Source organism: Pongo pygmaeus, chromosome 8 (genome assembly GCF_028885625.2).
Source record: "Pongo pygmaeus isolate AG05252 chromosome 8, NHGRI_mPonPyg2-v2.0_pri, whole genome shotgun sequence".
Taxonomy (NCBI): domain Eukaryota; kingdom Metazoa; phylum Chordata; class Mammalia; order Primates; family Hominidae; genus Pongo; species Pongo pygmaeus.
Window position 1 is genome coordinate 65,129,333 of NC_072381.2, and position 12,528 is coordinate 65,141,860.

Here is a 12,528-nt window from a genome sequence, read left to right on the forward strand (position 1 = left end):
GTGCATCATGCTCTGTGCTGGGTGCTGGGACCATAGAAGTAAACAGAAAAAGTCTCCCACCTTCAAGGGGCTCCTGGTCTCACATGGTATCTGACAAGTGGGAGCAGCGGTGCCAACAACAGCACAGGAAGTATGTTGAGTGCTTACTATTCTAGTCCACGTTCTAAGCATTTTCTTTATATTAATTCTTCTGAGCCTTACTCAAGTCTGTGAGATGGGTGCTGTCATCATCGACATTTGATGGATGAGGACATTAGGGTGCAGATTAACTAAGTACCTCCTACAGAGTCGCATAGGGAATGGGTGACACCTCCAAGATCTGAATCCCAGGAACTCTGGCTTTGAGGATAGGTGCTCTGAGTTGGCGCTGCAATGGGAGTGAGTCAAGGGGAGGGTTGGTCAGCACTTCAGGAGGGTAAGGAAGAGCTGCCGGAAGGAGCTGGTGCCTGAGTGGGGTTCTGAGTGTTCCCAAGGTGTCCTGGTTTTCAGTTTTGGTGAGAAGCAGCCTGGCTTTCCTGAGCTCTGGGCTGGGTCTTTGGGAGCTGGGATTGTCCTGCAGCCCCTTTCTTGTAGTATAAAGACAGTCATAGAAAAGGCAAGTTCATCAGGGTCCTGCCTTTGCATCCAGGGGCTTGAGAGCTATACTGAAAAGTGGAGAAGATGTGAAATCCACGTGCTCAGCTCCATCCTCAAAACTCCACTTCTAAAGTCACTCATTTGGGACTGAAAGTTCTTTAGAAACTGTTCAGAAGGAATGTGGCTCCTCTCCCAGTCTGGGGCTATGGGCCATGGGCCTAGGTCACACCTTGCTGATCAGGACAGAAACTGGAATAAATGACTCTCTATTTTGGGAGCAGACACATGTAAGGCTAATTAGGTCTGTTGAACCCCAGGTGTATCAGGGTCTGTGGAACTGTACCATCCCAGATAGGGAGCAAATATGGCAAAGTGAGAAGGCAGAAGCAGCGGTTGAGAATGGCTGACTCATGGGCAGCACCTCTTCCCTGGCCTGACTTCAGCAATGGGCAGATGGCAGAGGCATGGCAGAGCAAGCAATCTGAGCCCTTCTGTAGCTGCTGGGTCCATGCTAGAAGAGGCTCCTCTGTTCTGGAACTTCTCTCATGGCAGTTGGATATTTTAAGTCATGAAGGCTTCCATATACTTACCAGATCTCTGACTCATTGGGCTGTTTGATTCTTTGCATGAACCAGTACCACCAAGACTTCACTTTCCTTTTCACTTTGTCCATGACCTCTACCAGATCCAAGCATACCCTCCTTGAAACTGTGCTATCTGCAACCGTGCGGCATAAAGAAGTCATCTGTGGTTAGAGGACAGTGCCCCACATTGAGGAAAGAAAGGAGGCATGCCAATCAGAGAGGGCAAAACACTCACATTTGAGAAAATGAACTTGTATTCTAGTAAGCTCCATCGCTCTGACCCTCCCGGCTTCTGAGTTTTCTGTCACCATGTCTGTCTGTATGTCCAATCAAGACTGTATCCCATCTTGGATGTCATGGGATTTTCATTTTTTATTCGTTCTATACACACTCTGATTATTCTGCACTTTCTTCTCAACTTGTTTGGGGGACAAACAGCTTTTATAGCTGGGGAGTGAGGTTGATAATAAAGACTTTAAAGACAAAAAATATAGATGTGCAGGTTAACTGAGCAGGACCAAGATGAGCAGGTGGCTGGGTTAATGTCATCTGAAAAGCCAATACACTGTGTGTCACAACATGGTCTGAGCAAAAACTACAACCACTATGAATGGCTTCCAAATTAAAATTCTTTTTTTTTTTTTCTGAATATGGAAACTTGCTCTGTCACCCAGAGCTGGAGTGCAATGGCATGATCTCAGCTCACTGCAACCCCTGCCTCCCGGGTTCAAGCAATTCTCCTGCCTCAGCCTCCTGAGTAGCTGGGACTATAGGTTCCCACCACCACACCCAGTTAAGTTTTTCTATTTTTAGTAGAGATGGGGTTTCACCATGTTGGCCAGGCTGGTCTCGAACTCCTGACCTCGTGATCTGCCTGCCTCAGCCTCCCAAAGTGCTGAGATTACATGTGTGAGCCACCACACCCAGCCCCAAATTAAAATTCTTTATAGCCAAAGAGAAATGATATAATGATTTCAATGCGGTTAAACTCTGCAGTAGCATGCCCCACAATACAATCATAATATAAAATCAGATATATAGAGAATAGCAATCAGCTTCAATCCTCTGCCTGTCTCAGATAATAAAACTAAAGTTCTTTTTTCTGGGAGTGAGGCAACCTTGCCATGAGAAATAGAAATGCAAAGGTAGGGTCCTCTTGGCCTGCGTTCTGTTGGCCTGTTCTCTGGAATCAGGAATCTAGCCCATATAATAGGAGCAGATTAATTGACTTCAGGATGTTTTTGAAGTCATTGATGCTGTTCTGGAAGTCCCAACAGCCAAAGGATCTAGAAGCATCTAATTGATATTTACCCCAGAGCAGTGAACTGACCCAGGTAGAACCTGAAAATATTAGGATCTTGCAGAAGGACTGCAGACATCTGGCTATGCGGGCTCCCTGGGGTCATTTCAGTGCCCTTACTGTGGTGCAACTTCACATTGTACATGATTGAAATGTTTAGACTTTGCTTATCACATTATGTTGGGAGTAGTGGGTAGAGACCATAGGAGAATAGAGGGTTAGAGGCTTATTTTAAATCAGATTGGGCATGTCACTATAAGATCTATAAAAAGGTTTATAATCTAATATGATGCTCATAAAGAATGCTCTTCCAATCTGATTCTTATGGATTTCCCAGGGGTGATCCCAATCTGATTGTCTTTGTAGTACAGTGACCTTCATCTTTAGCAAAGCCAGAAATGCAGTTCCCAAAGATGGGAGAGCAGCATCTCTGCTCCTGAGCCTAGATCTGCCTTTTTTCTCTCTCTTATAGAGAGGATTTTCATTTTGCCTTTTCTATGTACAAATGCTTTGTGCTCTCTTGTATTATTTTGTATAGTCACCCAATAATCCTGTGATGAAGGAGTTATTATGATTATCATTTTACAGATAATGAAATAGGCTCAGAGAATTTGACATTTGTCTAAATTCATGCAGCTCGTAAGTGACAGAGCTGGGATTTGAACCTGCATCTGTCTGGCTCCTAAGCCTGGGCTCTCTCACTCTGCATCATAAATGTTCCTTGTGATGCAGTGTTTAGGTGGGCACAGTCTAGTCCTTTAATGCTTAATGCTGTTTTAGGGAGTTGGGGAGAACATAGACTTTTTTGAGAATTTGATGAAAATTGGACCTCTTGGGTGGGCAGGGAGCCAGGAAGTACCCTACCCCCACAATTTTTTGTTTGTTTTTAACTTTTAATTTTTGTGGGTATATAGCAAGTGTATATATTTGTGGAGTACATGACCTGTTTTGATACAGGCACTCAATATGTAATAATCACATCATGGAGAATGGGGTATCCATCCCCTAGAGCACTTATCATTTGTGTTGCCAACAATCCAATTACACTCTTGCAGTCAATTTTAAAATGTACAATTAAGTTACTATTGACTATAGTCACCCTCTTGTGCTATCAAATAGTAGGTCTTACTCATTCTTTCTGATTTTTTTGCACCCACCCCCACAATTTCGCATATAATTTCAGCTAGCTCGTGGGGTCCCTGAAGCGCATCTATGGATTATTTAGGCCTAGGGCAGTCCCTGGATCCCAGGTTAAGCTAATTAGGGTCTTGGGAAGATTCATTAAGTTTTTTTAAAGAAAAACTTGAGTGATTAGGAAGTCATTTCCAGAAATTTCCTTTTGGCTCTTCAGGAATAAAGAGACTGGGTGAGGAGAGAGGAGGATGGTGAGGGGAAGAGGAACTGGATGGAAGGCATGAAGAAATTAGCAAGCAGTGAAAGCAATTTGCATTTGTGAATAATTAAGGTTGTTAAGACCCTACGGACTTGGCTAACGCACCATTCACTAGCAGTTTCTTTTCAGGTTAAAATTAATTGGAGTGTTGGTTTATTCATCTTTTCCCTTGGTGAATCAAATGACTCATCCTGATTTATAAACCTTCCACCTATCCACTCTATTAAGACCTGTGGGGGCTAGCGATTGATAATTTTATTGAGTTCCCCAGGGGCATTATTTGTAGAACCCAGTTGCTAGTGGTTAGGTCAGTGACCGCTAGAGACGTCTCAGAACCCCAGAAGCTCTGGTTTCTATGAAAAGAGAAAACAGCCCCAAGAGTTGGATGTCATTTATGTCTTGGGGCAGACTTTTTTAGCAGAAACTGGAATATATGGCTAAGGGGGTAAAAAGGACCACATCCAAGAGCTTGGGGATTTTTAGATTTCAAAACTAGATAGAGTTTCAAACTCCCCAGGAAGGGAAGAGAGGGCTGCTAATACAATCTCCTCCCCTTGTGTCTAGAAAAGACCCCTTGAAACCATTATTAGAATGGATTCTTTGTATGCACAAAAACGACCCAGATTTTCTTCTTATCACTTATCTCCTCTCCTAGAAAGTTTAAAATCTCCTGACATTTAAAAAATAAATGACAAGGAAACGTTTTTCCCAGCCTAGCTCTGAGAAAGGCAGTACATCCATCCCAGACACTGCTGCCAGCCGTTGGAGCCACTGCAGAGGAAATCTGACCCCATGAACATCTAAGCAGGCCACAGAGCACATGGCTGCCCCTGTGGCTCTAGATTCTGACCACATGGAGTAGACTCAAACTCCAGCCTTAACCAGTGGTGTGACTTTGAGCAAATCAGCCTAGCAGTAAAAGCACAGCTTTGGTGTCAAGCTGCCCGAGTTCAAGTTCTGCCTAATTACTCACCAGCTAAGTGATCTTATTTCACCTCTTTCCTGTTCCTCAGTTTCTTCATTTGTAATATGAAGACAACATAAATAGTAACACAAAAAGGGTGTTATGAGGATTAATTGAGTCAACAGATAAAAACACTCAGAACAGTGCCTGGTATGTGTAGAGGGCTAGAAGGGCACCCTTCATGAATTTTAGTTATTATTATTATTTAAGCTCTCTAAGTTTCAAGGTCTCCACTTGTAGAATGGAGCTGATAATGGGGATTTTATGAGGATAATGAGAAGATACACTTAAATGCTTAGAAAACAATGCCACTGGGCAGAGCATGGCTGCTCAGCCAGTGTTTGGCAATCATGAATTACCACGTTAGTAATGAGAAACAAACCAGTGGTCTTCTTACAGTTCCTATATGGATTAAGACTTGAGGTTGCTAAATTAGCCAGGTGTGGTGATGGGCGCCTGTAGTCCCAGCTACTCGGGAGGCTGAGGCAGGAGAATCGCTTGAACCCGGGAGGCAGAGCTTGCAGTGAGCCAAGATCACACCACTGCACTCCAGCCTGGGAGACAGAGCAAAACTCCGTCTCAAAAACAAAACAAAACAAAACAATAGAACAACAACAACAAAAGACAGTTGATGTTGCTGAGAAATCATATGATGGGTGGAGACTTTAAAACACTGATCTTTCTTTACTTTCTGTGCCCTCATAAGCTTTGGCACTAACTGCAGCTGCTGGGTTTAGGGCTCAGGCCAAAGCCACCACCCCTCTTAGAACCCAAGACCCCAGGCTGGTATGGATATGGAATGTACATGTCTCTCTTCTGCCCCACTCTGCTAGTTTAAGCAGAGTGAGCCTGAGAGCCTGAGTCCTATGTTTATTAACTTTTTATTGTCAGCTCACTGGAAATAGTGTTTCAAAGAAATGAAGGTCTTAGGATCCTTCTTAGAAGCATGTTGTCACGATTGTATTAAGCTGATGGAAAGCAGAACAATAACAACAACAACAACAAAAACAACATTCCTTTCTAAGCCCTGTGGTCTAAAGGGTAAAGTGAATTTATTAAGCATATCTGTGAAGCAAAACCTCTGGAGGCATGGCTGCTGTGCTGATTCTCTGGGAAAGTGGTGATATGGAGTCATATTTGTCACCAGACGAAATGAACCAGGAGGGCACTTCAAGAACAGAGGATCTGAAAGAATTTGGGCTAGCTCTAAAAAATTTACTAAATAAAAAAAATAATAAGGCCGGGCACGGTAGCTTATGCGTGTAATCACAGCACTTTGGGAGGCCGAGGCGGGCAGATCACTTGAGGCCAACAGTTTGAGATCAGCCTGGTCAACATGATGAAATCCCATCTCTACCCAAAAATACAAAAATTAGCCGGATATGGTGGCGTGCACCTGTGATCCCAGCTACTTGCAAGGCTGAGGCAGGAGAATCACTTGAACCCAGGAAGCGGAGGTTGCAGTGAGCCGAGATTGCACCACTGCACTCCAGCCTGGTCGATGGAGTGAGACTCTGTCTTAATAAATAAATAAATAAGTAAATAAATAAATCCAACAGTCTCATATATTTTGAAATGAGACCACATTAAAGAAAGGACATTCTTGGGCTCATGGATATTTGCGGGCTCTGCATGGGACTGGGTGAGTTGTGTGGTGGTGACCCTTAGCTCAGAGGAGACTTCTACTGGGGTGCAAGTGAAAATGCCTGCAGAAGACAGGCTGGATGCAAGGCTTAAGAAGTAGTGGAGATGAGGAGACATGTCTTCAGGAGCATCTACCCAGCTCCAGTGAGTTATTCCCCAGTGGGAACATGGAGCATGTCTTGCAGATCTTTTATTCATTCAAGTAGTTCTGCAAATCCATTTTAAGAAATGTAACACTTTTGATTTTTAAAACCTGTATGGGTGGCCATTTTGTAACCTTTGGCTATGGAAGACCAGGGAGTTAGTGACGTTGTAATTTGCAAGAAGGCCATGGGGGTCATTTGGGAATGGAGTGCTGGACTTGAAGCAACTTCTTCCTCCCTCTCAACTGTCAAGAGAGAAGGGTTCAGGGCTTTTGGTTACCCAGGGGAGATACTTATCTCCTCTGAGCTTCCCCACCCACGCAAATAATCTCCTTCAATAGTGGTCCTAGAATTCCATCCCTGAGAAGCATCCTCTCAACCCTCCCATTATGTTGAGATATATATTTAAAGTATTATGGAAATGGCTATTATAAATGGCATAGATAGCTTATATTTTTAAGGCTTTGTAAAGCATTTTGGTCTCATGACATTCCTGCACATCAAGAATCCCTGGTGGTTATTGAACTTTTATATGCAGGTAGGCTCCCCTTGAGAAGAATAACAAGTAAATTCAAAAGAGAGGCTGAGAATCAACTATTCTCAGCACAAATAAGTTTTTCTGATTACAAAAGTTTCCATCAAAATGTTCTTGTTGAATTTATGATAGTGTTTAGTTCATAAATCAATTTGATCTACACATAATTTTCAAGAAAGCATCTGCAGCATAAATTGAGGTGCACCTGCACTTCATACCACTTTTTTTCTCCTTTTGTTTCTCATTTTCCACTTTGTTCTGTCTGTGTCATCTGTAAGTATCTCCATGTTTTCATTCAGCAGCTCCTGGAGACTTCATGGCAAACCAACATATTGAACGCAGGAAATACCAGGGTGGCCAAGAATATTCTCCAGAAATGTACTGTAATTCCTATTCCTTTAATATATACCAGTTGATGTTGGGAGAAAGTGGCCATGTGAGAAGTAAGGCCTGAGATGATGGGATTGATGGGCATCTACATCTCTAAAGCTGACAGAGGAAACCTTTGGCTTAGAAAAAAATTTAGGTTTGTTTTGTTTGTTTGTTTAGTTTCTTTTTTTTTTTTGAGACAGAGTCACCCAGGTTGGAGTGCAGTGGCATGATCTCAGCTCACTGCAATCTCCACCTTCTAGGTTCAAGCGATTCTCCTGCCTCAGCCTCCCGAGTAGGTGGGACCACAGGCACCTGCCACCATGCCTAGTTAATTTTTGTATTTTTAGTAGAGATGGGATTTCATCATGTTGACCAAGCTGGTCTCAATCTCCTGACCTCAGGTGATCCGCCCGCCTCAGCCTCCCAAAGTGCTGGGATTAAAGGCGTGAGCGATTAAGATCGCCCCTGGCCAAAAATTTAGTTTTTGCTCACAAGGTTTCTGCATCTGAACTGTTCATTCATAACACAGGGACAGAGCAGAGACCTGGAGACATGGCTTAGGATCCTGGCTGTGCCACTTAAGAACTATGGGACCTTTCTGTAGCCCACACCCTTATCTATAAAATGAGGAATATAATGCTTATCTTGAAGGGTAGTTGTTGAAGATTAAATGAATGATGTGCACAGAGTCAAAACCATATATAAAACCAATATCCAGCTTATAATACTCATTTGATAAAATTTTTTCTTATGAATGAATGAGTTCATGGTTAATAAATTATCTTTAAAGAAGTAATTCAAATTTAGAAGGCTTCAGAAGTTGGTACCTACATCTGACAACAGCTACATGTACTATATTTTACTAATTCTAAGATACAATTTTTTCATAGTTTAAAATCTCCAAAATAAGGAAGTGTCTCATCATTCATGACTTCTTATGGCTATAATTGGTAAATATTTTCTTTCTTGGTGGCATATAAAACAGTGGCTTACTTTTTTGTTGGTGGCAACTTAGATTCCATAGACTAACTCAGCTAGGTTAACTAACTTGAGCTGCTGCTGTTCGCCTTCTCTTCCTCCCGCTTCTCTCACCCTTCCTTCCCACTTCTCCTCTTCCCCCCTTCTTCTTCATAGTTTTATTGAAATATATTTTATATACCATAGAATTCACTCATTTAAAGTGGTTTCTAGTATAGTCACAGATTTGTGCAACTATCACTGCAATCTAATTCCAGAAAATTTTCGACACCCCAGAAAGAAACCCTATATCAATTGGCAATCATTCCACATTCTCCCAGTCCCCCAATCTTCTCAGCCCTAGGCAACTACTCATCTACTTTCTGTCTCTATAGAGTTGCCTGTTCTAGACATTTCATATAAATTGAATTTTGTAATATGTGGCTTTTTGTGACTTCCTTCTTTCAATTAGCATGATGTTTTCAAGATAGAAATAGAGGCTAAGAAGTCTAAGATCAAGGCAACAGCATGGTCAATTTCTGGTGAGGGCTCTCTTCCAGGCTTGCAGATGGCCACTTTCTTGCTGTGTCCTCACACGGCAAAGAGAGAGAGAGAGGAGAGAGGAGAAATGAGAGAGGAGAGAGAGAGAGAGAGAGAGAGAGAGAGAGAGAGACAGGTGGGGGGGGGAAACACTGCTCACTGCTCACTGGTATCTGTTCTTACAAGGACATTAATCCCATCATAAGGCCCCACTCTTATGATGACCTCATTAGACCTAATTATCTCCCAAAGGCCCCACCTCCAAATGCCATAACGCTGGGGACTGGGGCTTCAACATATGAATTTTGGAGGAATGCAATCCAGTTCATAGCACATCAAGATATGGTATCTCGATGTTTAACTTTTTGAGTAGCTTTCAGCTAATTTTATTATCTCTGCTCTGGCCCTGGCTTTCATCTTGGCCCTTATAAGTTTACCATGAGGCTCATAGTCTGCATATTATAGATGCCAACACTATAGTCATTTATTTATTTATCTAATGAAAGTTAATTACCTGATCTATGCTGGATACTGTAAATAAGTAAAACAGTAAATGTAATCAGGGAACACTTACAGTCTAGAGGAGGAGACAGGCAAAAAAAAAAAAAAAAAAAAAAGCAAAAATAAAAGACGGACAAAACAAAACAAAACAAAACAGGTGCAATCTGTAATCATGCTCAGAAGATAAAAGAAAAGACCATCCCAACAGAAGAGGGCACTGGCCTGATGTAGTGGGGTGGTGAAGTAGGGAAATTAAAGAGGAGAAAGACATTTTGGACAGGACTCCCTGATGGATTGGATATGGAGTGAATGGAAGGAGGAATCAGGGTCTTTCCAGCCTTCTAGTGTTTGGCTTCAATGACAGGTCGCTGGTGGTGGCATTTACTGGGAAGGGAGGGGCTGCATTGAGGGCTAAGGGCTGCACTGGGGAGAAATCAGGATTTCCATCTTGGATATGTTCAGTTTAAGAAGTTTGTGACACCCAAAAGAGAAGATGTCAAATAGCAGGGTAGATAATTGAGTCTAGAACTCAGAAGAGAGGAATCATATTACATTTGGAAATTACAAAGATGACTTCGAATACCTGTGAGTTGATGGTACCATCTGGGGAAAGAGTGTAGGGCGAGGAGAGAAGGTGCCCCAGGTGAAGGCAAAATGATGCCCAACATTTAGAGGGTGAGTAAAGCAGGAGGAGGCTGGATGGGAAACAGAGGAAGGGCACACACAGGGCGAGGAGATGGCAGAAGACTAAGGAGGAGAGGGTTTCAGGCAGAGAGAGTGGCCAATTGCCAAGCACTGTTGAGACAGAGGGAAGGTAAGGGTCTAGGGTCATCCATGGAGTTTGTGACAGGGATGCTGCTGGTTTCTTTGACATTGAAGATCTAGCGAGTGGAGGGAGGGCCTGAATGAAGTGGGGTAAAGGATGGAGCCTGCAGCAGTCTCTGGAAATGTGGTTGGCTATGGAGGACAGTTGAGCAAGCTTATATTTTGGCAGCAGAGCTCCAGCAGCAAGGGAGAGCTTGCTATAGCAACACAGTACAGTTAGACAGTACAGGGCTGAAAGAGTGTCTATGGAGGTCATGGTGTGTTATGAATGAAGAGGCAGAGGATGTGCTGGGCGCCTGTGAGTGCCGTGTTGGAGAGCTGCTGGTAGGAAAAAAAGTGTAACTGGCCTGATTCTTTTATGTGACTTTTAATGACATGATGAGGTGAGGCCATCCACTGAGCGTGATGGTGCAGAAAAGAACATGGGAGGTTGGAGGAGAGAAGAAAAACTGTGAAATAGTGGCCTTGGAAAATTGGAAAGCAAACCAATTCAAGAAAAATAGCAGTTTGCCAGTCAGTATGGAGTGTCAATTTGCAGTTTGAGATCATGAATTTAAAGCGAAACCAGTCATTTCCCTTGTGTGGTTTTATTCAGGAACTTTCAGCTTTCCAGAGCTGGTGTGAAGTAGGGCTGAAGGCTTCTGTTATGGAAGGAGGGTGCTGCCCAGGGGTGATGACAATGGTGGACTATGGGAATTAGTCTGGACAAGGAGCGTTGCGAGGCGGGGCAGGGAGCAGATGGCTGGCCAGGGGTGGGATGTCGGGGGAGGTGTCCAGAATTTGGAGATTTCTCTGAGGTTGGGGAAGGGTCCCAGTGGGGAGCATGTGAACAGGCGAGCACAAGGATGAGAGGGTGCTGTTGATGAATGGGGTGTTTGAGGCTGAGACATCAGAAACACTAGAGTTGCTGCTTTCTTCGGGTCCAGAGCAAGATCATGGGAGTGGGTGGGTGGTGTGGGGGAAAGGAAAGGGTCACCGACAATCGGCAGAGCAAGGACCTGGGAGGCCAGCACTTCTGGTGGTTGGTCTATGTCCTGGTGATTAAGATGACTGGAGTTGGGGTGGAGAGGGCAGACTGAGAGCTGGGAACTATGTCCCAGGCCATAATCACTAGGCCTACTTGTAATTGTGTGTGTGATCACCAGACATTCTCAAACCCTATCTTTTTGTGTCCTGATTACAGTTTCAAACTTAAAACTGACATGCAGGAGTGACTGTTTCAGAAATGTGAGTCCATCTCTTGCTGCTCCTTTCTGCCTAGGGACTGATTGTGTTGGCGATTTGGTTCTTGGAGATGTGAGTGCTCCTGCCCTCATGAGGACCTTCCTTAGACCTCCCCTACTGCCTTTGATTCCTGTGGAGTATAAAAGTCAAAGGCTATATTAGGGGGATAAAGATGATGAGCAAGTCCAAGTATAGGTGCTGAAAGTTACTTTCCAGGTCTCCAACTTTAGCTGTGCTCCATTCAGGCAGGGTTAGAGCTGTTTTTGCTCTTTGCAGAGTACCCTGTGAATGTTATATATCATAATTGTATCATTACACGTCATAACAATAGGATTTCAACTGTTATTATTGCACATTCTAATTATGTGATTACTCAGTCTTTCACCGATTATGTAATTAGATTTAATTACACCAATTGCACAAATAAACGATAGTCAACTACAAATTACTTAAAAAAAAAATCCAGAACTATGCATACGTCGGCAATTGTCCCGAAAACAAGAATAGAAAACATAAGGAAAGGAAGAAGGCCTACGAAACCAGTTAGCAAATGAAAGGAATGACGTGATTTGGATAGATCTTTAAGGATAATGGCAGGGAATCATCTTGTCTAGAAGTTTCCTGTCATTTTTTTTTTCTCTGACGAAGTGTGGTAGTAGGAATTGAAGATGTCAAAGTCAAGAGCGCTGATTCCTCTTGGCTGTGCCTTGAAGCAGAGATTGCTCTCATTTCCTTAACCATACAGCTTAATGAGGAAGAGGGAAGAGAAGACAGCAAGAGAGAGAAAAGAGCAAGAGACACTGAGCAGGGGAGGGAGAGAAGGAGAGAGAGAGAATATAACAAGTTGGCATTTCATAATTAAAAGTAGTATACATACAGTACTTTTAAAAATATATATTTTTAGTTTCAGCTTTTATTTTAGATACAGGGGGTACATATGCAGGTTTGTTATGTGAGTATATTGCACCCA

The 12,528-nt window shown here is 43.0% G+C and overlaps 1 protein-coding gene across 15 annotated transcripts in view; it reads left to right on the plus strand.

Moving 5' to 3' along the window:
* KCNMA1 (potassium calcium-activated channel subfamily M alpha 1) overlaps positions 1-12,528 on the plus strand; it is a 768,905-nt gene that overhangs the window by 413,531 nt on the left and 342,846 nt on the right. Inside the window, exon 1 of one of the 15 annotated variants that reach the window (XM_054435638.2) lies at positions 7,441-7,517. The exons of the other annotated variants lie outside the window; for them this stretch is intronic. Within the exon in view, the coding sequence (XP_054291613.1) occupies positions 7,456-7,517 (62 nt within the window). The 5' untranslated portion in view covers positions 7,441-7,455. Of the gene's footprint in view, positions 1-7,440; positions 7,518-12,528 lie in introns of those variants that run through there. 15 annotated transcript variants of the gene reach the window in all.